Below are 22,212 nucleotides of genomic sequence, written 5' to 3'. Positions count from 1 at the left end.
CAAACCCCGGGTGCATGACGTAGGGCGGGATATCTCACAGGGGTCAGGGTGTTTCCCCACGTTCAGGTGCATTCACCTCGTGTCTCGCTACGGTTAATCCTCCCGCTGTAGTTCAGCCTCAACACTCTACGCCTGCTTTCGTTCCCCAGATATTCTCGCCCCGGCGTCCCACGTCTGGAGTAATCTCGCCCCAGATCTGGCCGTTGTCTCTAGAGAATCTCGGCAAATGGGGAAACTTTCCCCGCAATGATCTCTCGCTTGAAGCTATACGGCCAAACGTAGTAAGCGTCCAGCCAAAGGACTTGCACGCGTTTACCCACCGACACGTCCAACGCCATCGAACGCATTGCACACTTATCGTTCCGCGCATTTTCTCGATCAGCCATGCCGCCAGCACTAGCCCCGAGCCTGCCTCGAACGCACAGATTGGAGATTGTTTCCGATAATACTGGGGAAGTGTGGACTATGGGGTAAACCAGCAAAGAAAACGACTACAGCACACGCAACTCAGAAGATGGAAACGGAGATCTTCGGCTCAAAATCGCCTACTTGGGAGCCCTGGAAGCTATGGCCACGCAGTTGGGTTGGCCGGCGGTGAGAGCGAGGGACGTAGTATTCCGACATAGATATTTCAGCCGGCCGCTCCAACGCTGCATTACTTTGCGAGTTGCACTGTGACGCGAACCCCCCCCCCCTCCTTCGTACAAGCCCAGGTCTCTCAATTGACCTCCTTACAACCTTCTAAACGGCACAATGGCTCCTCAGATCCGCAGACTCCAGATTGCCGTGTCCGGACTCGGCCGTATGGGCGCTCGGCATGCAAACCACTTTCTGCATCGCACGCCGCGGGCAGAGCTGGTTGCTGCGTTCACGCCAGACCCCAAAGAGCTGGCATGGGCAAAGGAGAACCTCGAGCCCTGGGGCGTCAAGACCTTTTCTGACTATGACGAGATGCTGAAGCACTCGGGCTTGGAGGCCGTCTGTGTAGCAACCGCCACCACGGTGCACGCCGAACAGACCATCAAGGCCATCGAAGCCGGAAAGCATGTTCTTTGCGAGAAGCCGCTGAGCACAAAGCTCGAGATTGTAAGTCATCACTTTCTCCACCGCCCTGGACCCGCACACACAGTGCCTTGCCTTCCTGCCGCCTCAAACCGCTAACATAACCCACAGTCTGAGCAAGTCCTCCGTGTCGCGAAGGCGCACCCCAACCAGAAAGTAATGTGCGGCTTCTCCCGTCGCTTCGACGCCTCCTACCTCGCTGGCTACCAGAACGCGCTCTCGGGCTCCATCGGACGCCCCACCATCCTCCGCTCCCAAACCTGCGACAAGTACGACCCCTCAGGCTTCTTCGTCGCCTACGCTGAGTTCAGCGGCGGCATTTTTGTTGACTGCAACATCCACGATATCGACCTCGCGCTGTGGTTCTTCTCTGAACAGAAGCAATTACCAAGAGTGAAGAGCGTCATGGCTGTCGGCGTCACCGCGCTAGAGCCCGACCTCGCGAAGCACGGGGACGTAGATAACGGCGTGGGCGTAGTAGAGTTCCACGACGGGCAGATCGCGTACTTTTACAGCAGCAGGATGAACGCGCCGGGCCAGCACGACATGACGGAGATTATCGGCACAAACGGCAAGCTCACCGTCAACGCCAACCCCACGCTCTCCCTCACTGAAGCACACACCCCCACCGGCATCAGCCGCGAGATTCCCCAGAACTACTATGAGCGCTTCGAGAATGCGTTTGTGGAGGAGGCACGGCAATTCACCGACGCAGTGTTGGATAACAAGGCTGTGCCCATCGACATGGAGAGCAGCGTTGAGGCGGTCCGGATCGGTGTTGCGTTGCAGGAGTCGCTGCGTAGCGGGAGGAAGATCTTCTTTGACCGGCAGGGCAACAAGGTCGAGGATGGGACCCGGGCGAAGTTGTGAGAAGCAAAAGGCTTTATTATGTGTTACGAATAGATCCCTGCATATGCATAGAACTGACTCTTGATTTGCCTTTGTATCTTTGTTATTGAATCTTTGCGTTGGGAAGGCTGTCATGGAGGGAATTTGGTGTGCACAGCCACGTATTTCCTCTGGCTCCACCGCCTGACCGTTGAGTGCAGATGCCCTTAACATTCCAATAAAATTCCACACCATGGTATTTGATGCAATTGCAACAAATTTGAGTACCTAAAAACTATCATATCACGAATTGTCCTTCAAAACTACGGCTTACTATGCACACAGACGCTGCAACTGCATCAAAGCAAAATTGGCCGACGGCTTATCCACCCTTATGGAATCAAACGCTATGTCCACGTATAGCAGCTCAGCAGAATTCGACCGCCCTATGTGACCCCAGCCTAGGCAAAGCTGTGCTCTACTCTCATAACACCTGACTTTCTTGATACTGTGCGTGTCCACACAGGTCGATACCACATATTATCCCAGGATGAGCAATACAATATGCAATCTCTAAGAGCATGATGGTATAACCGCATTCCAGGTCCATACTTCCCCAGAGAGGACATCGAGGCACCGTCTGCCCGTGGTCCGACTAGTTGACATGTTTTGATACGCCAGGTTACCCCGGGACGAGCAATTCACTCTGCAGCCTTCGAGAGTAGCGTTGTATCAATAGACCTTCCCCCTATCGTATAAATCCGCTGGGTGTGTACTGATTGTTGTCCACCTGTGCGGTTGGGCGCTGGCTTCTTTCAATTAAGCGTGTTGCCCCAGGATGAGTGATGCATCACCAGTGTCTCAAAGTAGTACATTGTACCAGTCTCAAGTGTCTACATTTGCTTCGCCTGCATGCGCGTTGCCATCCACTGCCTTTGCACTTACAGTTCCGCAGCTCTTTCGAGTTGTGATATCCTGGGGTGACACAGGATAAGCAATACAGCACTCAACTCCTGAGAGCACCATGGTACATCTCAGTCCAGGTTCCTCCCTTTACCCCAGAAGATGAATGGATGCCAATTGACCATGTTCTGCCTGGCTGATTGCTAGCTGGGCGCCCCGAGTTATCCGAGGATGAGCAATGCATTGCCCAACGTTTGCGAGCAACGTAGCATGCTGTGGCTCACTCAGGCGGCCTCACTTTTCAGAGGGATCTCGATGCAACAGTACAAACCGGCCGGGGCTCGCTTGACTGGTACATCGCTGGCTGGTTGCTATACTTCGAATTACTCCTCGATGAGGATAATAGACCCAGTGACCTCCGTGCTCTACTAGTAACAGTTCCTTCCTTCACCAGCCCAACTGTTCTGGTCCCAATGGCTCGCCTCGTTGGCCAGCTGGCCAGTTTCCATCTTTACCTGGCTTCACCTGGCCTCACTGGCCTCCCCCGTTGCCGTGCCTGCCGTGCCTGCCTGTCTTCACTTCACCTTCACCGTGGCAACCAGCCAGTGGGCCAGCGCCCACACAATCACAAAATCCCCCCGCCGCCCGCTTCTTCTTCTCTACAACGCCAGTCTGCCTGCTACTGCGTGAGAGCAGGAGACACGTCTACGCTGATCGTCGGCAGCCGCGCCCGCGCCTTCGCTGCCTCCACAGCAACAACAGCACCAGCCGCCGCTCCAAACCGCCGCCGTCTGCGCCAACGAAATGGCGCAGCGCCAGAACAAGTGAGTATTATGCATGTCGTGATGTGTGGGTCCGCCAGGTGCCTTGTTTTGAGCGTTGCTTTTCTGAGTTTGGAGGATTGGGAGGGTATTGTGAAGATACGACTCGGCATGGGAGAGACGCTGGGAAGAGCTGGACCTGGACCTGGACCTGGACCTGGACCTGGACTATACCGACGAAACGACAAGAGAAGACGTGAAGAGGAGACGGCACCTGCGATGCAAGCGCTACACGGCTGCGCCCGAGCTGGAACGGAAACATATGCCTGGACCAAGGATCTGCCACTGTGGAGAAGAGAGGGGCAAGGTATCGCCAGCTGTCATTGCACAGTGGCGAAGCTATTCGACACACAAGAAGAGTTCCACCTCCAGAAGCCAATAAGGGAATGTCGAAAGCGAATTACACCTGCGGGACGAGGGCTACAATTTCCTGTGGTGAGGCCAGCTCTACAAGACACTGCGCTGTGCGCTTTTCCACAACATTGGGGAGATGAAGAGAGATGGAGGAGCCTTGGTGAGTATATCTCTTTCCACATTGTCTGGGGTCTGAACACTGATTGAAATACAGCCACATCGTAAAAGCCACACACCACGAGACCTCAACTTTACTTTCGCCCCGATCCAAGAAATGCTGCTCTCTGAACGCACATGTTAAGCCTGCGAAGCAGCAGCTCCCGCTCCCACCATCGTCTTCCGCTTGCCGTCTCGGTCTTTTCGGCCTGGACAACCCTCACTTACCCGTCCCCACCATTAACACTCACGACAACCTCCCTGCCTGAGTCCGGGATAGGTGGCACAAGGTGATTCTTCCGCGCCACAGCACAGGGCGGTACCGAGACACCATCACTGAGTCCACTCTGGCTATGCTATGCTGGAACAAAGCAACCAGCAACTGTGAACATGACGCAGGGCATACAGTAGCGATTGCGGGCAGGGCTGGTAACTTGATGTGATTAGAAGCTAATAGGATACAGCGTCATGCCGACACCAGCAGCGACCACTGGAGTGGCATGGCACCCGTCGCTGACCTCGGAGGACGACCGCACGTGGGTCCAGGACCTCGTGGAGCGCCACAGGGAGCACTCTCTGGTGTACGCCTGGTCCGAGGCCTGTGAGAAGCTCATCGGGTCCTGTTGGCAGATCCCGGTCTGGACCCACGTGCAGGTCATGAAGGGGCGGCACGGCAACGCCAGGGACCAGCACGCGAGCTTCCGGCTGTGGGTGGCGCCTGCAGTTCCAGGGTATACGTAAGAGTGTAGAGGCCTGTAGTTGCTGGCCATTGCTGATCAGTTGTAGCGCAATGTGGAAGCACTGGTGCAGCGTGCACCTCCGGGAGTCTGGGTGGGAGACGTGGGTCATAGCGGGTTCCCGAGGTAAGCACTCCCTAGCTATGCGGCCACGAAGTGGAAGTGTGGGCTTTGAGGACGTGGCTTTCAAAATGGTTCTGGGCGCCTCGCTCACTTATACGCAGACATCGGCGAGTACTGGCCCCGGCCCCGGGCACAGATCGGACAGGTGAGTAACGGCATCCTTGTGGAAGAGACCACTGCTAATGGCATTGTAGATGGGAACGCCCGACAGTCTGGTATGTATTGCACTTTTTGCACCTCATCAAGCACCGTCCGAGAGGAACTCGGTCCACAAGTCCCATTCTCTTTCTATTGCTGTACCTTGTACTGACTCTTCACAGATGCGTCCACCGGCGGCGCTCCTGCATGGGCCGATGCTGGCGTACGACTCGCCGCCCCCGCCGCCTCAGATTGGGTGCGCCCCGCCGCCCGGCTGGGTTCCCCAGCAGTAGAGGTATGTGTCCACATCCCATCCCAGATCCCCCACATTCCCTCCCTCAGCGTCTTGAAGGGCTGCTCGCCGGGCCGCGGATTCATGGGGTCGTGCGCGAAGTCGTGGAAGAGGACGCCGTAGACGACGACGAAGCCGATGAGGTTCCACTGGACGATCTTGGTCCACCTCTGCCACTGCGGCTTGATGGACTTGAGGCGCAGGCGGCGCTTGAACTTGCGCTCGAAGCGGAACTGCTGCTTCTCGGTGAGGACGCGCAGGTTGGGCGGCCAGTGCTTCTTTGCTTTGTAGCGGTTCGCGGCGAAGTTGAAGGGCGGCAGGTCCGACCTGGGGGCCCGGCCGAGCAGGCGCGCGAGCAGCTGGAGCATGGTGGCGGGCGCGCGGATGCGTCGAGTGTCGCGTTGCGGTGCTGGAGCCGCGCAAGTTTGCTGACGTCCGTTTGCTAGGCGCGTCTCCGGTGCACGGCCCCGACGCCACCACGGCTTCCGCCTTTTGCTTTGGCAATTTTCGACTGGACAACTCTGACCCCGCCCCCACCATCGACACCCGCGACCAACTCTCTCTCTCTCTGACGCCGCCCCGGCCGCGCACACGCTCTTTCCGCTCCTCTCGCTCCTCTCCACCATGGCGCAAGCCGCAGCCCCCGCACAGATGCACAGCGGCGCTGTGAAAGCTACGCTCAGCGCGCTGGACCCTGAACTCAGTAGCGCCAACACACTCAAGATCGAAAACACGGAAAAGCGCGATGCGCTGATCAAGGAGGAGAAGAAGTACCAACAGCAATGGGCCGACGCACATGTCTTCGAGCCCGAGGCGCCCTCCCTAGACGAGGAGCCCTTCGACACGACCACACCCGACCAGCTGCACGAGAAATACCCCAAGTGGCTCGGCAACTTCGCGTTTCCCTACATGAACGGCACCCTCCACGCCGGCCACGGCTTCACCGCCTCCAAGATCGAGTTCACCGCCGGCTTCTCGCGGATGCAGGGCAAGCGCACTCTCTTCCCGCTCGGCTACCATCTCACTGGCATGCCCATCAAGGCATGCTCGGACAAGCTCGTCCGCGAGGTCGAGATGTTCGGCAAGAACTTCGAGCGCTGCCCCGTCGACGACATCGTAGAAGAGGGCCCGGCCGACAGCGCCGTTCCTCCCGCGCCCACCCAGTCCGAGAACCGCACCGACCTCTCCAAGTTCTCCGCAAAGAAGGGCAAGGCTGCGAGCAAGACGGTCAAGGCGAAATACCAGTTCCAGATCATGCTTGCCCAAGGCATACCGCTCGAGGAGATTCACAAGTTCGCAGACCCCTACCACTGGATCGAATACTTCCCGCCGCTCGCGAAGCGCGACCTGACGTCGTTCGGAGCCCGCATGGACTGGCGCCGCCAATTCACCACGACCGATGCCAACGCATACTTTGACAGCTTTGTCCGGTGGCAGATGCGCAAGCTCAAGGAGATGGGCAAGATCATATTCGCAAAGCGATACACCGTCTACTCGCCCAAGGACGGACAGGCCTGCCTCGACCACGACCGTGCCAGCGGAGAGGGTGTCACCGTGCAAGAATACACTGCGCTGAAGATGAAGGTGAAGGAGTGGTCCGAGACAGCCCAAAAGGAGCTTGACGGAAAGCTGCCTGCCGATGCGAACGTTTTCTTCATCCCCGCAACCCTCCGACCCGAGACCATGTACGGCCAGACATCGTGCTTCGTTGGCCCAACCCTCAAGTATGGCGTTTTCCAGTGTGGATCCGAATACTTTGTCTGCTCCCCACGTGCGGCGCGCAACATGGCCTACCAAGGCATCTTCCCCGAATGGGGCGTATTCCCGCAAGTCGCGACTCTGCTCGGCAAGGAACTCATCGGCACCATCGTCAACGCTCCTCTCTCGATTCTCACCGAGGGCGTCCGAATCCTCCCTATGGAGACTGTCAAGGACACGAAGGGCACAGCAGTCGTCACATGCGTGCCTTCTGACTCGCCTGACGATTACATCACCTCCCTCGACCTCGCCAAGAAGGCTGAATACTATGGCATCCAGAAGGAATGGGTCCACTTCGACGACATCCTACCCATCATCTCAACACCTTCATTCGGAGACCTCACCGCGAAGCACCTTGTCGAGACGCTCAAGATTCAATCACCCAAAGACACAAAGAAGCTTGAAGAGGCGAAGGAGAAGGCATACAAGGAAGGTTTCTACAAGGGAACCATGATTTACGGAGATTTCAAGGGCAAGAAGGTCGAGGACGCCAAGAACCTCGTCCGTAAGCAGCTCATTGAGCAAGGTCTTGCATTCGGCTACGGTGAGCCTGATGGCAAGGTCATGTCGCGCTCTGGCGACGAATGCACGGCCGCTCTGTTGGACCAGTGGTTCATGAACTACGGCACCACCGAGAACGGCGGAGACGGCGAGTGGGCCGCGCAGGTTCTGCAACAGATCGAAGACATGGAGCTGTACTACCCCGAGGCCAAGCATGCCTTCGAGCAGGTCATCAACTGGCTCGCTAACTGGGCTTGCGCACGCTCGTACGGTCTTGGAACGAGGCTGCCCTGGGATGAGTCTGTCATGGTCGAATCTCTGAGCGACTCCACCATCTACCAATCGTACTACAGCTTCGCCCATCTGCTTCACAAGGACATGTTCGGAAAGCAGGTTGGGCCTCTCGGAATCAAGCCTGAGCAGATGTCTGATGATGTCTGGGACTATGTGCTTGGACGCCGCGACCGAGGAGACATCCCAGAGACAAGCATCCCCAAGAAGGAAATACAGACGCTGAGACGCCACTTCGACTACTGGTACCCGCTGGACATGCGTGGATCCGGCAAGGATTTGATCCAGAACCATCTCACCTTCAATCTCTACATCCACACAGCTCTGTTCCCCAAGGAGAACCGACCTCGCTCTTTCCGCGTGAACGGCCACCTTATGCTCAACGGAGAGAAGATGAGCAAGTCGACCGGAAACTTCCTCACCATCCAGGGCGCCGTCGAGAAATTCGGTGCCGACGCGACTCGTCTCGCGCTCGCTGATGCCGGTGACGGTATCGAGGACGCCAACTTCGAAGAGGCGGTCGCGAATGCCAACATTTTGAAGCTGTTCGAGCTCAGGAAATGGTGCGAGGAGATGGTCCGAGACGCTATCATTGTGGAAGACGGCAACAAGTACAAGCAGGCCATCAAGGAGCGCATCAAGAACATCGATGTAGTGCAGCGAAAGTCTGGCAGCCCACGCGTGCTTCTCGACAACCTGTTCGACAACGAGCTCAACTCTCTCGTCACCGAGGCCCGCAAACACTACGAGACAACCATGTACAAGTCCGCCCTCAAGGCCGCATACTACGACTTCACCGCTGCGCGTGACTTCTACCGCGAAGCCACCAAAGCGGCAGGTATCGGTATGCACGAAGATCTCGCTAAGCGCTACATTGAGCTGCAAGCCCTCCTCATCACGCCCATTGCTCCCCACTGGTCCGAGTACATCTGGCTCGAAGTCCTCAAGAAGCCCTCCACCATCCAGAACGCGCTATACCCGACCGTCCCCGACACAGACGCCGGTCTCACCGCGGCCCGCGAGTTCGTCCGCAACACCCAATCTAACATTACCTCCGCCGAGGGCCAGGCCGTCAAGCGTCTCGCCAAGGGCAAAGCCGCGCTCTTTGACCCCAAAAAGGAGAAGAAGATCACTATCTTCAGCGCCCACAGCTTCCCCGAGTGGCAGAAGAAGTACGTCGACCTGCTCCGCAAAGAGTACCCCAACATCGACATCAAGACCATCTCGAAGAGCGTCGACAAGGCCGAGAGCAAGAAGGCGATGCCCTTCATCAACGGGCTAAAGCGCCGCCTGGACAACGGCGAGTCGGTCGATGCGGTGCTGAACCGCCAGCTGCCGTTCGACGAGCTTGTGACGCTGCAGGCGATGGTGCCTGGCTTGAAGCAGACGGTGCAGAAGTGTGTGGCGGTCGAAATCGTCGCTGTCGAGGAGGGCGGCAAGGCGGGTACGATTATCAACGAGGATGGAAGTAAGGGTGAGAGAAAGGAGGAGTTGCCGCCGCATGCTGGATCTGCTGAGCCGGGGAGCCCGAGCTTTGCGTTTGAGAATGTGGAGAGTCTGCCTGTGCGATAAGCTAGGTCGGAGAAGAGATGAACGTACGTTGATACGCGAGCATTGCACGGTATCGCATGGGATGGATTGGCATGGGTTGGGTTTGGCGCAGCTTGGACGGATGGACAAACGAAAGGATGAATACTATGCACATAAAGGCTTTTCTGTTAAGACGTGTGCTCTGTGTACTGGATGACTAGTTATGAGAGATGTGCTAAGGAAATTCAAATAAAAACCTTTCTTTCTCACTGTCTCGCGAGTGTCTCTGACGGCGGGCCCTGCCGTGGACCGCAGTCTCAAAAGAAGCCGTCCAGGCGGACCAGGGGCATTCCACACGCAGTCATATCCTCTAGGGAAGGGACAGCGGAAATCGCAGCACACTCTACTGCCATCAGAGGTTAGCTATAGCAGCGTTCATCCTGGGACACCACAGGACCTTGCCACGAGCTAGCTAGACCGGTTGACGGCTCGCAGCCAATCCACTCTACATACGTACGGCGGTGTCTCTGCTGAGCGATGGAGCTGAAACGGTGGAAAACCATCGCCCCAAGGTTGCAGAGGTCGGCAGTGCATCATGCATCCCATCTTCGCAACGGCTACCAGGGTCAAGCAAGCCAGCACCCAGCGTGAAGCACGGGGGCACAGGCATCTCGGACCAGCTCGCCGTCGGGCCCTGTGTTGCTTGGCTGGGGTCGCTGCGAGGCATCGAGTGCAGCACGTCGGCCGTCGCACTCTTCAACCGGGACAAGTGACGCGCCAGTCTCACGAAGCAGCCTAGATGAAAACGGACCTGCAAGAGAGTAGGCCTCTGCGGGAGCGCGCCTCAGCTGGGGTAGCACGGGCTGAGTTCCGAGCCATGCCATCAAACACAATGTAGGCGAGCAAAACATCCAATAGTCCAGACACCAAGACAGAACAGCACGCACAGATGAAGTCATAACGTCTTTATTCCGCATATCCCTCGCACTTTCCCGGGCTCTTGGCGCTCTCCCCTCCGCCAGCACACTTCCACCCCACGCTGAGAAATAATTTTTCACTTCACAGCCTTTCCCACCGCGATTCAGTATGTAGACGAAAGCATCGTAACCGAAGCGCAGCCCACCATAGTATACAAGAAAATTAGGTACGCACGCAAAACTCCCCAGTCTTCGCGTCGCAGGATATGAGAAGAAGAACCGAGACAGGATGGATGCCAGAGCCGAGCCGGGACGCCAGATCAGATGGATGAAACAAGACAGCACGAGCATGTCTGGGGAATAGCAACATGTACCGCCCAAGCAGCAGTGAACAACGCAACGCAGCAAGCCAACACAACACAACACCAGATAGGAGGCCCGAGAAACACAATGGATGGCCAGGCGCCAAGTATGGAGAACGGACCAGCCTGGAGAAACGCCACGCTATAGATGAAATGCAGCATCGAACCAACGAGGTAAGGAACGGACAGACGGACGACTGGACGCGAGGCTCAGTTGTTATTCTTGACTCTCTTGTTGCCGCCTATCCTGGGACTCGGCTTGACCTTGGGCACGCCGTTGGCATCGCCCCCGCCGTCGTCAACGTCTATCTTCGCCGTACTTCTTCGCCGCTTGTTGCTGACGTTTGGGGACGTGTTGACGCTGGCCGTATTGGAGCTCTGGCTCTGCTGGTGCGCCATGGCATGTGATGCGGGCGAGGGCGTGTGGTTCTGCTGCATGAGGCTAGGCGAGCTCATGTGCCCGTTGGGGAGGAGCCCGTTCTGCATCGCTGGCGACATAAACTGGTTTGGCGGTAAACCTGGCTGACCCATGCCTGAGGGCGTGCGCGAACCGGCGGGCATACCTGGCTGTGGTTGCTGCATTCCTTGGCCGGGGGGCATGCCGCCCTGCATGCGGGCCGCGTTCGGTTGCGCCATCGGGTTACCAGCGGACATCTCCCGTGTCCAATTCTCCATGGCTGCCGCGGGTGTGAGGTCGGGGTTTTCGTGGTAGTGGGTCATCAAACTTGTCATGTTGTTCATGGTTTCATAGATCTAACTCGCCTTAGTCATGATTCGTTTCGATGACGGTTGGTGTTCCAAGCCTACCTCAAGATAGTGGAATAGCCCCGGCGGTAACCCCCATTCACTCATACCCACGTTGGGCAGCTTCGATAAGGGCATCGTGGCCTCCTGAGGTTGACGTTGTTGTTGATTCTTCTGGTTCTTCTTGCTCATGCGCGGTGATTGCTGGGCATTCATTGGGTTTATCTCTTCTTGTTGGAAAAGTGTCTCCAAAAGGCCGCGGGGGATCATCTGGTGATGACCTTGCGTTTCGAATTGCAACCATTCCATTTTGTTGTTGCCACCGGTCCAAAAAGCTGTGAGTTTACCATGACAGATGACCTGCACTAGTTAGTGACGCTCCAAAGCGGAAGTGTTTCTCACTCACTTGACATTGGTTCTTGTAAGTGTAAATGAACTTGGCCCGGTCGCATTCGACTTTCGTTTCAGTGCCGATGTTTCTTTCTATGGCCCCGTCGATTGTGACTTGCAGATTCTCAACGTCGGTGCTGAAATGCGAGAGAAAGTAGCGCGGTAGAGCTGCGTAGACGACCTCGAACATCTTTGTCCGGTGAGTGTTTTTGTTGTATGCAACGTGCAGAAAGGCTCCGGTCTCGGAAAAGAATTTCTCCACAAACGCCTGCCATGTCGAGAGTTGATTCAGATGCTCTGCGCGGGAAGCCTGATGCGGTTAATAAGGGTGCATTGCGAACCATGAGAAAGCTGACTTACGCTGTACTTTCCAAGCTGGTCGACGAAATTCATGAGCTTTAATATCCCGGGTCCGCCCTGCGAGTTCGAGTTCTGGTTCTGGTTCTGTTGATTCTGAGACTGTCTCATCATAGCCATCCGCGCCGCTTGCGCTTGCGCGGCGGCTGGATTGACCTGTCCCTGTTGCATGCCTCCTTGTTGCATAGCTTGAGCCTGCCGCTGCTGTATCTGAGCCGGTGTTGGTTGCTGTGGATTCGGTTGGTTCGGCATGTTAGGAGTCTGGTTCGGCGCTGGGGTCTGTTGTCTTGGCTGCGGAGCAGGTTGTGGTTGCTGTTGCGGTGTGGGCTGCGGAGCAGGAGACGCCTGCCCCTGGTGGCTCATGGCGGAAGGTGGGCGTAACGGTCCTTGCTGCGGACCTTGTGAGGTTGCAGGGCCAACTTGCGAGCCAGACTGGCTATGGTTACTCTGTTGAGACACCGCATGTTGCATGGCTATGGCTTGCTGTTGCTGTGCCTGCTGCATTTGTTGCTGCTGCTGTTGATGGGCCTGTTGTGCGGCAGCTTGGGCTTGGGCTTGGGCAGCTTGCTGGCTCATCTGCGCTGCGTGTGCTTGAGCCATAGCGGCCGCTTGCGGATTGCTCGTCGCATGCTGCTGCTGCGCTTGTTGCTGTTGCATGGCTTGTTGTTGTTGAAACTGTTGGCGAAGATGCGGAGGAAGGTTGACAATGGGTCCCCCAGCCATTTGTCGTTGCAGTGCGGCCATTTGCTGCGGGTTCAATTGCTGGGGAAAACCCATGCCCATCCCGTTTTGGTGGTTCTGTAGCATTGCCTGCTGGTGTTGCTGGTGCAGCAGTGCTGCTCGCTGTGCGTTATGTTGCTGCACGAGGGCTGGATTCATTTGCTGGTTCACTATTACGGTCAGTACGTTGATGACATGGTCGGGACCCTGGCCAGAACTTACTCATTCCAGGATGCTGTTGTTGCTGCTGTTGCTGCTGCTGGAACATGTGCGCCTGTTGAGGCTGTAGATGTGACAGCGCGTGCGCGTTGGGGGCGCCCGACTGCATCCCCATAGGGCCAGCTTGGCTGACATGACCACCCGGACCAGACACGCCTTGATGCATCATGCCTTGCTGCATGGGATGGCCGGGGCCAGGAGCGCCCATGATATGCCCCTGTTGCATTTGCATGCCGGGCTGAGGAGGAAATGGTCCCTGCATCATCTTGAACGCGTCTCTTGCTACCGCCGATCTCGCGCAATCCTCCAAGACAGAAGGCAAAAGCCCAGATACTCGAAGAAAGGATCGGGAAGGTGTCCGGACGGAGTTCCAAAGCCTGCGGTGGGTGAATGAGGGATACGATGTCGCCCGCTATGCGTGCAGCCAGTCGAAGAGAGCGGGGGTCCAAGAGGCCGCCGACTGTATCGCAGCGATCCGTCAAGCTCACAAAAGCCACGAGTGCCAAGTCAGGGCCCAAAATGACCGAATGCGAAGATGGCAGAGGGGTGCTCCGGGTGCCAGTGTCGCGATCGGCGCGACGTGCACTGCTGCCGACGGCCGACAGATGCCGGTGCTGATATTATGCGACTGCGAAGTTTGCAGCTGCTCGGTCGCGCAATAGGGGGCGCGCACGATGGGGGAGGGTGGGGAGGGCGTGAGAGCGCGATTCCGGAGCGGGCGCTATGTGGTGTCGTGCGCTGTCGTCGCGCATCCGCCTTTGACGTGTGCGGCGGTGGGCAGAGGCAGAGGCTGCAATGGCGCGGCGGTGCACTCTGTCAGGCGCGTCGAGGGCGGCACTGCATGGGCGAGCGCGCGTGTTGCTGTGGCCGCTTAGAGGGCAGGGCACGCGGTTGGGCGTTGACGATGGGATGGAAGATGGAAGTGAGCGATGCAACAGCCTGCAGATCTGCGGGCTTGCGCTTCGGGGGCCAGCCACTCTCTAGTGGAGTGACCGCGTTCAGACAGCCAGCCTGCGCGACTCGACTTTGTGCGGCAGTAATCGCCAGGAAAAGCGATGCGGCGCTGCGTGCAGTAAGGTAAAATATGTGCGCGTAAAATGCCTCCTTTGCTCCAGCACATTGAGCCCCTGGGCTGCTCAACGGACTGGCCCGGTGATTGAGGGCCGGTCACGTGGGGAGGGGCGCCATGCCGGATGCGCTTTTAGTGCAAATTTGGCGCGCCTAGGTGAGCTTCAAATGTTTTCTTCGCTGCGTGCTTCTTCCTCGCTCCAACACTCTTCTTCCGCCATCGTTCACCACGACCGCCCGCCGCCTCGGCTTGCTGCCCATGGCTTGGGTCGCTCGTCCACTCTTCACGCGCTGTGCCGTGGCCTTGTGATCCGCTCACGGACAGGCCTGCGCACAGCAAACTGTGAATTGGTACGTACAGCCGACGCCTGCACTTCCACCTTCTCCTGATGAAATTTTCAACTTCTTCTTTTCCCAACAGAGTCGACCTTGAAGAAATTTATGCTGTTCCGGGCCCCTTCGCCGGGTGCCTGATACTTGCCAGTACTTTCGCCTGATCTACATACTTGCTCCGCGCTTCTGCGACATTACCGCTAGAGACGTAGCTGACAGTCGCACAGATTCGCCGCACGTATAATTGTGACCTGCACGTAATCGCGACATTGTGCCAGCCCCGGCTGCCATATCGTACACAAGCTCTGAGCGAGATGGTGCTTGGTCGGGTGTCGTCGTACCCGATGAGTCGGCTGGCTATCGTTCGCAGGTGTGCGTGGAGAGTAGCTGCGTACTAATGATTCCAGCTTGGTCAGAGTGATGCGTATCAGGTCAGTCTGCTCTTTTTTTTTTTTTGTAAACCTCCCGCCGATGATGAAAACTTTCCTTAATTCGCAGTTTCCACGCTAGCTGTCACTTGAACCCATCAACCGACAGTCGATGAGCGCAGCAACCTTCCTTGGATGTCTGAGGCCTTCACTTGATCCTGTTTACTATTGCTCATTATGAGGATGCCGCTAACAGTATGATCAGGCAGATGCAGTTCGCACGTTTTGTGACGGACGTTTGCTATCCAACGACGGACGGCACAGCCCACGTAGAGTTAGATGGCTACATGTAGTGCATATATATTCTCTAGTAATGAATGCAACAACGTCGTGAAAAAGGATCTCAAACCCAATGCCGCCTTGCTGTAGCCTGAAGTGATCTGTGGAACCCCGCTATTGTGTATGTACATGTGCTACACGCTTTGAACAGCGCGCCCGCATCTGCCAGTGGGTTTCACTTGTAACTCACGAAGCTGCAGGGTTCTCTTCTACAGACAGACCGCACTTTGAACCAGCCGTCGAGCAGATGGTGCTGCTCGAGGCTAGCGCCCGACGCCAAGCCACCTATGATGCAGCTGTGCGAGGCAGGTGCGGCCAGTGGATCCAAGCTTCCTCCCACCAAGCACAGCTCGAGCACCACCACGACATCGCATCGCCCACGAGCCCCCTCGCCGCGACTGTCTACCTCCTGCGGAGCGCTCCCTCATTCCACCAGCTTCGCTCTCTCCGACAGCCACCATGGCCGGCCTCGACCCCCGTATGATGAAGGTCTCGCCGCGGTTACGGTACAACACAATCGGCGGCGTCAACGGGCCATTGGTCATCCTCGACAATGTACGTAGCCACGACAGCTGGTAGAGGGATGGTCGAAGCTTACGCATGTGGTGGACAGGTCAAATTTCCCAAGTACAACGAGATCGTCTCTTTGACACTGCCTGACGGCACAGAGCGGTCTGGTCAGGTCTTGGAAGCTCGAGGTGAGCCTTTCCCAGCCGCGCCGCAGTACAGGACTAACACGCAAGCCAGGAAACCGCGCAGTCGTCCAGGTACCTTTGCACGCGCCCACAACGTGAACCGTTCTAAATGTCGCAGGTTTTCGAAGGCACCTCTGGAATCGATGTCAAGAAGGTACATACGTCACCACCACAAATACGAGCGCATCTAACGAGGACAGACCAAAGTAGAGTTCACAGGCCACAGCTTGAAGCTCGGTGTGTCTGAAGACATGTTGGGCCGTATCTTCGACGGATCAGGTAGAGCCATTGACAAGGGTCCTAAGGTGCTTGCGGAGGACTACCTTGATATCAACGGCAGTCCCATCAACCCCTACTCCCGAGTGAGGCATCAAATCGATCCAGAGCAAAGCAATAGCTGACCTGGCACAGGTCTACCCCGAAGAAATGATCTCCACCGGTATCTCCGCCATTGATACCATGAACTCGATCGCCCGTGGCCAGAAGATTCCCATTTTCTCTGCCTCCGGTCTTCCGCACAACGAAATCGCTGCTCAAATTTGCCGACAAGCCAGTCTGGTTGGAAAGCCAACCAAGGGCGTACACGATGACCACGACGATAACTTCTCTATCGTCTTTGGTGCCATGGGTGTGAACTTGGAGACAAGTCGCTTCTTCACGCGAGATTTCGAGGAGAACGGCAGTATGGAGCGCGTCACGCTGTTCCTCAACTTGGCGAACGACCCTACGTAAGCATGGAAACCGTCTGGTGCATGTGTTCCACTAACACCTCGCAGTATCGAGCGTATTATCACTCCTCGTCTGGCGCTTACCACGGCTGAGTACTACGCTTACCAGCTCGAGAAGCACGTCTTGGTCATTCTCACTGACTTGTCCTCCTATTGCGATGCCCTCCGTGAAGTCTCGGCTGCTCGTGAAGAAGTGCCCGGTCGTCGTGGTTACCCCGGTTACATGTACACAGATTTGTCGACCATTTACGAGCGCGCAGGACGTGTCGAGGGACGAAACGGCTCAATCACTCAGATTCCTATTTTGACTATGCCTAATGACGGTATGTCCACCATTATCTTGCGAGACCGACCAGAGCTAATCATACACAGACATCACCCACCCCATCCCCGATTTGACCGGCTACATTACCGAAGGCCAGATCTTCATTGACCGTCAGCTCGACAACAAGGGTATCTACCCACCCATCAACGTCCTGCCCTCCCTATCTCGTCTCATGAAGTCCGCCATCGGCGAAGGCCGCACCCGAAAAGACCACGGCGACGTCTCCAACCAGCTCTACGCTAAGTACGCCATCGGTCGCGATGCCGCCGCCATGAAGGCCGTCGTCGGAGAGGAAGCTCTCTCCTCGGAAGATAAGCTTTCACTCGAGTTCCTCGAGAAGTTCGAGCGCACCTTCATCGCACAGTCGGCGTACGAGTCGCGCACCATTCACGAGTCGCTCGACCTCGCCTGGTCGCTGCTGCGCATCTTCCCCAAGGAGCTGCTCAACCGTATCCCGGCTAAGGTGCTTGATCAGTTCTACGCGAGGAGTCGGGACCGGGAGGGCAAGGGCGAGGAGAAGAAGAAGGGGAGCAAGGACACGAGGGATAACTCTGGGGAGGGGCAGCAGGATGGAGAGAATCTGATTGATGTATAGAGGATGGGCGCCAGGAGCGGATATAGATCATGATTGTTGAGTGTGTTTTGAGTGTATTGAGTAAATAGCTACATCGAACGTTTCGTGCCATCTTGTATTGTTGGTCTTGTTTCCTGTGTGTTTGTGCAAGGTGGGGGCAAGGTCTAACTTGCGTATGGTGAGTGTTGAGAGTAAGGTGGGCTGCGGGGATGAGTCAATGTCAATGGGAGCAGAGTATATGTTTAGACATTTAGTATATGGGCGAAAGCAGTGTTTGTTGCTTCAGTAAAATGTTGTGGAAGATTTGTAGGTGCGGTGAGGTGGTTGAGCAAGCTCGAAGCTGTTGTGGCGCGGAGTCAGAAGCAGTGTAGCTTTGCACGTTTGCATTGATCTCAGTTAATGAAGAGATGAATCTACATTTGGAAGGATTAAAGCTCAAGCATGTTCAATCAGGTCCGTTAATGACTTTACTCCTAACTCCCTGGGGAATATAGCTGCGCCGGGTGGTCCACTATATGCGATGTAGGGTTCGGGATCTCGTCGACAACACCCACCGAATAATGGAAAATTGGGATCTTGTGCTTTGATCGATTGCATGACTTTGTATGCTTTAGGGCGCTGTGATGGGTTTGTGTGCAACATGTTCCAGACGAGGCTGATTACCTCTGGTGGGACTTTGGTTGGAGACATGAAGTTCTTGTTCATCCAGACAGCGACCTTCCCAAGATTCCTGTGGAACGATTGGTCCCCATCCTCGTCCTGGCGAAACTCGGCGAATTCTGACAAGGCAGTTCCGGCGACGACGGTCAGCATCTCGGAGTAGACACAGCCGAGAGAAAATATGTCCGAAGATCGTCCACGCGATTCATACTCGTACACTTCGGGCGCACAGTACTTTGGAGTCAAGGGCGTTGGGCCGTCCGTTTGACTGTGACATTGATCTGCGAATGTCCGTGATAGACCAAAATCTGAAAGGTAGATCTGCCAAGGCGTCCACAAGCTGTTGTCACTCCACTTGACCAGAATGTTCTGAGGCTTTATGTCCATATGCCTCGCAAGCTGCTGGTGGACACTGGTCACTGCGGATGCAAGACAGTAGAGCGAGCGATGCAAGAAAAGGATGCGAGAGTTGTACTCTGGCCACCGTGTTGTTGCTTCTTCCGATCGTCCGTTTTTGAGTTCGCTCCTCAAGTCTTGGGTGTCCTCCATGAAGATTCCAAGATGGCAGTCGGCAGCGGGATACATTAAAAGAGAGAAATCTCGCCCTTGAAGGTATGTCCCGACTAGTTGAACAACATGGAAATGTTTGAATTTCTGCAGATGTTGAACTTCGCTGAGGACATTGTTCTGGCTCCAATCGCCCTTACATCTCATTGTCTTTCTCGCCAATGCCACTCGACGACATCGTACCATCTCCACTCTTGCAGTTGCCGACGCACCAAGAGACGAGATGACTTCAAGCGGCACCTGCTCTTTCGGTTCAAACACCACATGTTGACCTCTTCCGGACCAGTTGAGCTCCTTATCAAAGGTTTGTATGAGTTGTCTTTCTTTCAACTCAGCTTGATAGTCGATCGCTAATCTTTGCAAGGGCCCGTGTGGTTCGGCACTAGGTGTCTCATCAGCTTCCACGATGGCATCGTATCGAACGGTTGTCCGAGCACTCCAATACGAAGCAAGGCTGGAAGCAGTCTGGAACGATAACAGGGAGCTGAAATCTGATGATGAAGATGAAGACACATGCTTATTCGAATCCAAACTCGGTGCATATGAGTCTGGGAGTGGAGGTGGTAGTGATGGTAAGGGCATTTCGCCCTCGTACACCTCAATTAGACAGCCTTTGAGCCACAATTTCCTTGGTCGTAACAGTTCCTTCTGATCCGAGTGATTCCATGTTGGGTTCCCGATGCCCCAATACAATAGCTCGGCTAGGAGCTTCTCATCGATAGGTAGACCCGGCTGCTGTCGAAAACGACAGGTCGCGCGCGTCAAGGTCATTACATCATGAGTTTCCATGAATCGACGGCTGTGGATATACCTACTCGACTTTGGAGTTCTGATGTGGAAGTCACTAACAATATAAGGCGTGGAAAGCACCAAAGGGATGAAGACTTGGACGGTTTCTCGGTCTGGAGGCAATTGCCATGGGTGTTCTATCATGTTTATTGTCGGCGTGGCTGCAGGCCAAAAGCTGATTTCTTCCTCGGGAGTCTGAGTAGCCATTGAGAGATTGGGTATGAAAACAAAATGTTTGGAGACAGGGCTGAGGCCAACGTTGTAGGCACAGCCTCGCCGCCGGCACCTTCCACCCCCTGCAACGTACCACGTGAACGGTGAGGCGAGCCAAATGTAGCATGCACCAAGTACAGAGGTCTTTTCCTCAACGCAGCCGCACTAGTTTTTATTGCTCAAGTGCATTTGGAATTTTCGAATCCTATATAGAAAAACTCTGATTTATAGCACTTCAGCCCAGATCTGCCTACCATAGCTCACAGAAGGCTCGGCTTGCGACACAGAACCTCAGTGAGCGAAGCGGAAGTCAAGCCTGAAACGCAGTTAGCCCAGTTCCCAAAGTACCGCACATGTTATAGCTCACCTTTTGTTACCTTTATCAGTCGTAGTCTCCAAATAAGCCTCCTTCTCCTCCTTACTCATCGCATCCCAAATCTTATCCCTCCTCTTGTTAACGTACACATAGTAAAACTTCGCACCCACAAACAAAAAGAAGTTCAACACCGTAATGCCAATAAGCACTTTGTTACCTCTCCTATACAGCGGCTTATCGTGCTCGCGGTAGATGTTCTGGCTGATCATGCTAGACGCCTGCACACACATGTTATACATAGCGGACGCGACAGTGCGAGTTCGGACCGTGCCGGCGTTACGCGACGTGATGGCGACGATGATGGCGTGGACGTAGGGATGTCCGACTATCATGGTGGAAAGAGCCCACCGGACCCAGGGTGAGGCGCTTTTGCTGAGGCATTCGAGGGCGACAAGTAGGGGGAAGACCCAGAATTGGGAGCAGAGACCGATGAGGAAGCGTTGGTTTATTCTCTCGGAGAGCCAGGTCCAGAAGAGGAGTTGGAAGATGAAGAGGACGTAGGCGGGAATCTTGGGGTGTCAGCCATGTTGAGATAGGATCATGAGTAGGGGCTTACGGTGAGTAGATTGGTTTCAAAGGTACCAAAACCAAGGGACTTTAGGTTGAGCGTCAAATACGAGGTCATAGGCTGCGTGGGGATCAACCACGTTAGACCGAGGATGAAAACCGGCCACATATGGTAGTCCTTGAGGCATTCCCAGAACATCTTCGGTGACAAAGCCTGACGGTTGTGCATATCGCCCTTCGATGGGTCGTCGCGAAGAATACGGTTCACCATGATTTTCTCTTCCCTTTCAGTGAACCATCCATCCTTACCACGGAATTTGCTGGCTGTCTGAGTCGGGGAGGGCGGGAGGTAGAAGTAGGAGATGATGCCGATGAGACCTGTCAACATTCCTTCGAGTGCGAAGAGCCATCGCTGAAACCATGTCAGAACGTCCAAGATCCCTGGATTGTACAGCACTCACCCAACCAGCCATTCCATTGTGTCCACGAAGTCTGAGGATTCCGAACGCAAAGAAGGCGGAGATTATTTGTGTGGATTGATACGACACCCAAAACCACGATAGACGCGCTGGTAGTTCGAGGCCAGTATAAAAGTACGAGAGATATAGGATGTTATCGGGCTGTGCGGATTAGTACATTTACACTGGGTCGGATGCGATGTACTTACGATGAAGCCTCCTTCAATGAGACCTAATAGGGCGCGGCACGCGAAGAAAGACTTTCGCCCACTTAAGAAAGCTTGCATACTGGCGACCAGACTCCAAGACACCCTGCCAAGCTGTTAGTCCAGAGCTTCATACTGAACTCTGCATGCTTACATCTGGATTGGGATCCAATTGTCCGGACCAAGCTTTTTGCTAATCAGTTGCGAAGGAAGCTCTGCCGCCAAAAATGAACCGAGAAAGATGGTTTGTCCGTAGTTGTAGTCGTTTGTGTTCATATTGAGATCCTTCAGAAAATTGTCTGACAAGGCTTGACTGATGTTGCCTCGGTCCAGCTGCAATGCAAAGAACATCAAGCAAACCCAGGTACAAATCCTTTTGTCGATCTATGCAAGGAGTCAATGTTCTGCCCCTGGAGCCCTAAAGCTTGTACCTCTCACCTTCCTGACAACTTTCCGCTCCTCCACCGGCTCCCACACGAAATCAGGATCATAGCGGTGTCTTCCCTCATATTGATCCATTGGCTTGTAAAATCGTGCTTTGAGACCGGCACCGCTGAAGGTAGCACCCGTTGTTTGGTGCTCAGCTTCACTGGCATTGTCACTGCTGTAGTCCGACTTGGGAACGTCAGGAACCACCGCTATAGGCGGTGCTGCGGTGAGAGGCGATTTAGCCATGCTGCTCCTGACACTCAAGAATTGTCAACGAGCGAGTCGCGGAATGCAGTGTCACGGTGAAGAAGCAGCTGCGGAAGCTATATAGGTCCGTCATTTTGCGACCATGCATGGACCAGATAAAGATCGCT

General features: G+C 55.4%; 8 protein-coding genes across 8 annotated transcripts; 4 read left to right on the top strand and 4 right to left on the bottom strand.

Annotated features, from left to right (window-relative positions):
- Positions 1-753: 753 nt before the first annotated feature.
- On the top strand, positions 754-1,932 carry CC84DRAFT_1122338 (NAD(P)-binding protein; the record flags this gene model as incomplete). Its single annotated transcript, XM_018175632.2, has 2 exons — positions 754-1,086; positions 1,174-1,932. 2 exons carry the CDS (start codon positions 754-756, stop codon positions 1,930-1,932), a joined length of 1,092 nt encoding a protein of 363 aa, XP_018035601.1.
- A 2,660-nt stretch (positions 1,933-4,592) lies between these two features.
- On the top strand, positions 4,593-5,133 carry CC84DRAFT_1218602 (uncharacterized protein; the record flags this gene model as incomplete). The annotated part of the gene is made up of 2 exons (XM_018183016.1): positions 4,593-4,861; positions 4,911-5,133. The coding sequence occupies 2 exons, from the start codon at positions 4,593-4,595 to the stop codon at positions 5,131-5,133; spliced, it is 492 nt and encodes a 163-aa protein (XP_018035600.1).
- Positions 5,134-5,338: 205 nt separating this feature from the next.
- CC84DRAFT_1057382 (uncharacterized protein) lies at positions 5,339-5,776 on the bottom strand (the record flags this gene model as incomplete). The annotated part of the gene is made up of 1 exon (XM_018173551.1): positions 5,339-5,776. A coding segment is annotated over one exon (438 nt), but the record flags the coding sequence as incomplete, so codon positions are not given.
- A 165-nt stretch (positions 5,777-5,941) lies between these two features.
- CC84DRAFT_1165544 (leucyl-tRNA synthetase) lies at positions 5,942-9,733 on the top strand. Its single transcript, XM_018178743.1, has one exon. The coding sequence runs from the start codon at positions 6,039-6,041 to the stop codon at positions 9,534-9,536; it is 3,498 nt and encodes a 1,165-aa protein (XP_018035598.1). The 5' UTR covers positions 5,942-6,038; the 3' UTR covers positions 9,537-9,733.
- Positions 9,734-10,872: 1,139 nt separating this feature from the next.
- CC84DRAFT_833045 (uncharacterized protein) lies at positions 10,873-13,603 on the bottom strand. Its single transcript, XM_018187573.1, has 5 exons — positions 13,207-13,603; positions 12,268-13,154; positions 11,924-12,217; positions 11,581-11,877; positions 10,873-11,526 (listed from the first exon to the last, which is right to left on the bottom strand). Exons 1-5 carry the CDS (start codon positions 13,466-13,468, stop codon positions 10,984-10,986), a joined length of 2,283 nt encoding a protein of 760 aa, XP_018035597.1. The 5' UTR covers positions 13,469-13,603; the 3' UTR covers positions 10,873-10,983.
- A 1,835-nt stretch (positions 13,604-15,438) lies between these two features.
- On the top strand, positions 15,439-17,954 carry CC84DRAFT_1165542 (B subunit of V-type ATPase). Its single transcript, XM_018178742.1, has 8 exons — positions 15,439-15,866; positions 15,925-16,009; positions 16,059-16,078; positions 16,125-16,160; positions 16,207-16,368; positions 16,418-16,734; positions 16,783-17,057; positions 17,107-17,954. Exons 1-8 carry the CDS (start codon positions 15,771-15,773, stop codon positions 17,652-17,654), a joined length of 1,539 nt encoding a protein of 512 aa, XP_018035596.1. The 5' UTR covers positions 15,439-15,770; the 3' UTR covers positions 17,655-17,954.
- A 114-nt stretch (positions 17,955-18,068) lies between these two features.
- Positions 18,069-19,856, bottom strand: CC84DRAFT_1206688 (kinase-like protein; the record flags this gene model as incomplete). Its single annotated transcript, XM_018182043.1, has 1 exon — positions 18,069-19,856. One exon carries the CDS (start codon positions 19,854-19,856, stop codon positions 18,069-18,071), a length of 1,788 nt encoding a protein of 595 aa, XP_018035595.1.
- A 297-nt stretch (positions 19,857-20,153) lies between these two features.
- CC84DRAFT_1260449 (MFS general substrate transporter) lies at positions 20,154-22,084 on the bottom strand (the record flags this gene model as incomplete). Its single annotated transcript, XM_018184987.1, has 7 exons — positions 20,154-20,178; positions 20,230-20,747; positions 20,795-21,157; positions 21,207-21,365; positions 21,413-21,515; positions 21,564-21,793; positions 21,848-22,084. 7 exons carry the CDS (start codon positions 22,082-22,084, stop codon positions 20,154-20,156), a joined length of 1,635 nt encoding a protein of 544 aa, XP_018035594.1.
- Positions 22,085-22,212: the final 128 nt, after the last annotated feature.

The sequence above is a fragment of the Paraphaeosphaeria sporulosa genome (genome assembly GCF_001642045.1).
Source record: "Paraphaeosphaeria sporulosa strain AP3s5-JAC2a unplaced genomic scaffold CC84scaffold_6, whole genome shotgun sequence".
In the NCBI taxonomy this organism is placed as follows: Eukaryota; Fungi; Ascomycota; class Dothideomycetes; order Pleosporales; family Didymosphaeriaceae; genus Paraphaeosphaeria; species Paraphaeosphaeria sporulosa.
The sequence above is the reverse complement of the archived record's forward strand: the minus strand, read 5'-3'. Positions and strand labels throughout refer to the sequence as shown.

Bases quoted from the DNA above. Each gene is read 5' to 3' on its own strand.
- CC84DRAFT_1165544 (XM_018178743.1), top strand. From the start codon at position 6,039: ATGGCGCAAGCCGCAGCCCCCGCACAGATGCACAGCGGCGCTGTGAAA.
- CC84DRAFT_833045 (XM_018187573.1), bottom strand. From the start codon at position 13,468: ATGATGCAGGGACCATTTCCTCCTCAGCCCGGCATGCAAATGCAACAG. The intron at 12,218-12,267 runs GTAAGTCAGCTT...TAACCGCATCAG, and splicing joins ACCAGCTTGGAAAGTACAGC to GCTTCCCGCGCAGAGCATCT. The intron at 11,878-11,923 runs GTGAGTGAGAAA...TAACTAGTGCAG, and splicing joins CTTACAAGAACCAATGTCAA to GTCATCTGTCATGGTAAACT.
- CC84DRAFT_1165542 (XM_018178742.1), top strand. From the start codon at position 15,771: ATGGCCGGCCTCGACCCCCGTATGATGAAGGTCTCGCCGCGGTTACGG. The intron at 16,161-16,206 runs GTACATACGTCA...TAACGAGGACAG, and splicing joins CTGGAATCGATGTCAAGAAG to ACCAAAGTAGAGTTCACAGG. The intron at 16,735-16,782 runs GTAAGCATGGAA...AACACCTCGCAG, and splicing joins AACTTGGCGAACGACCCTAC to TATCGAGCGTATTATCACTC.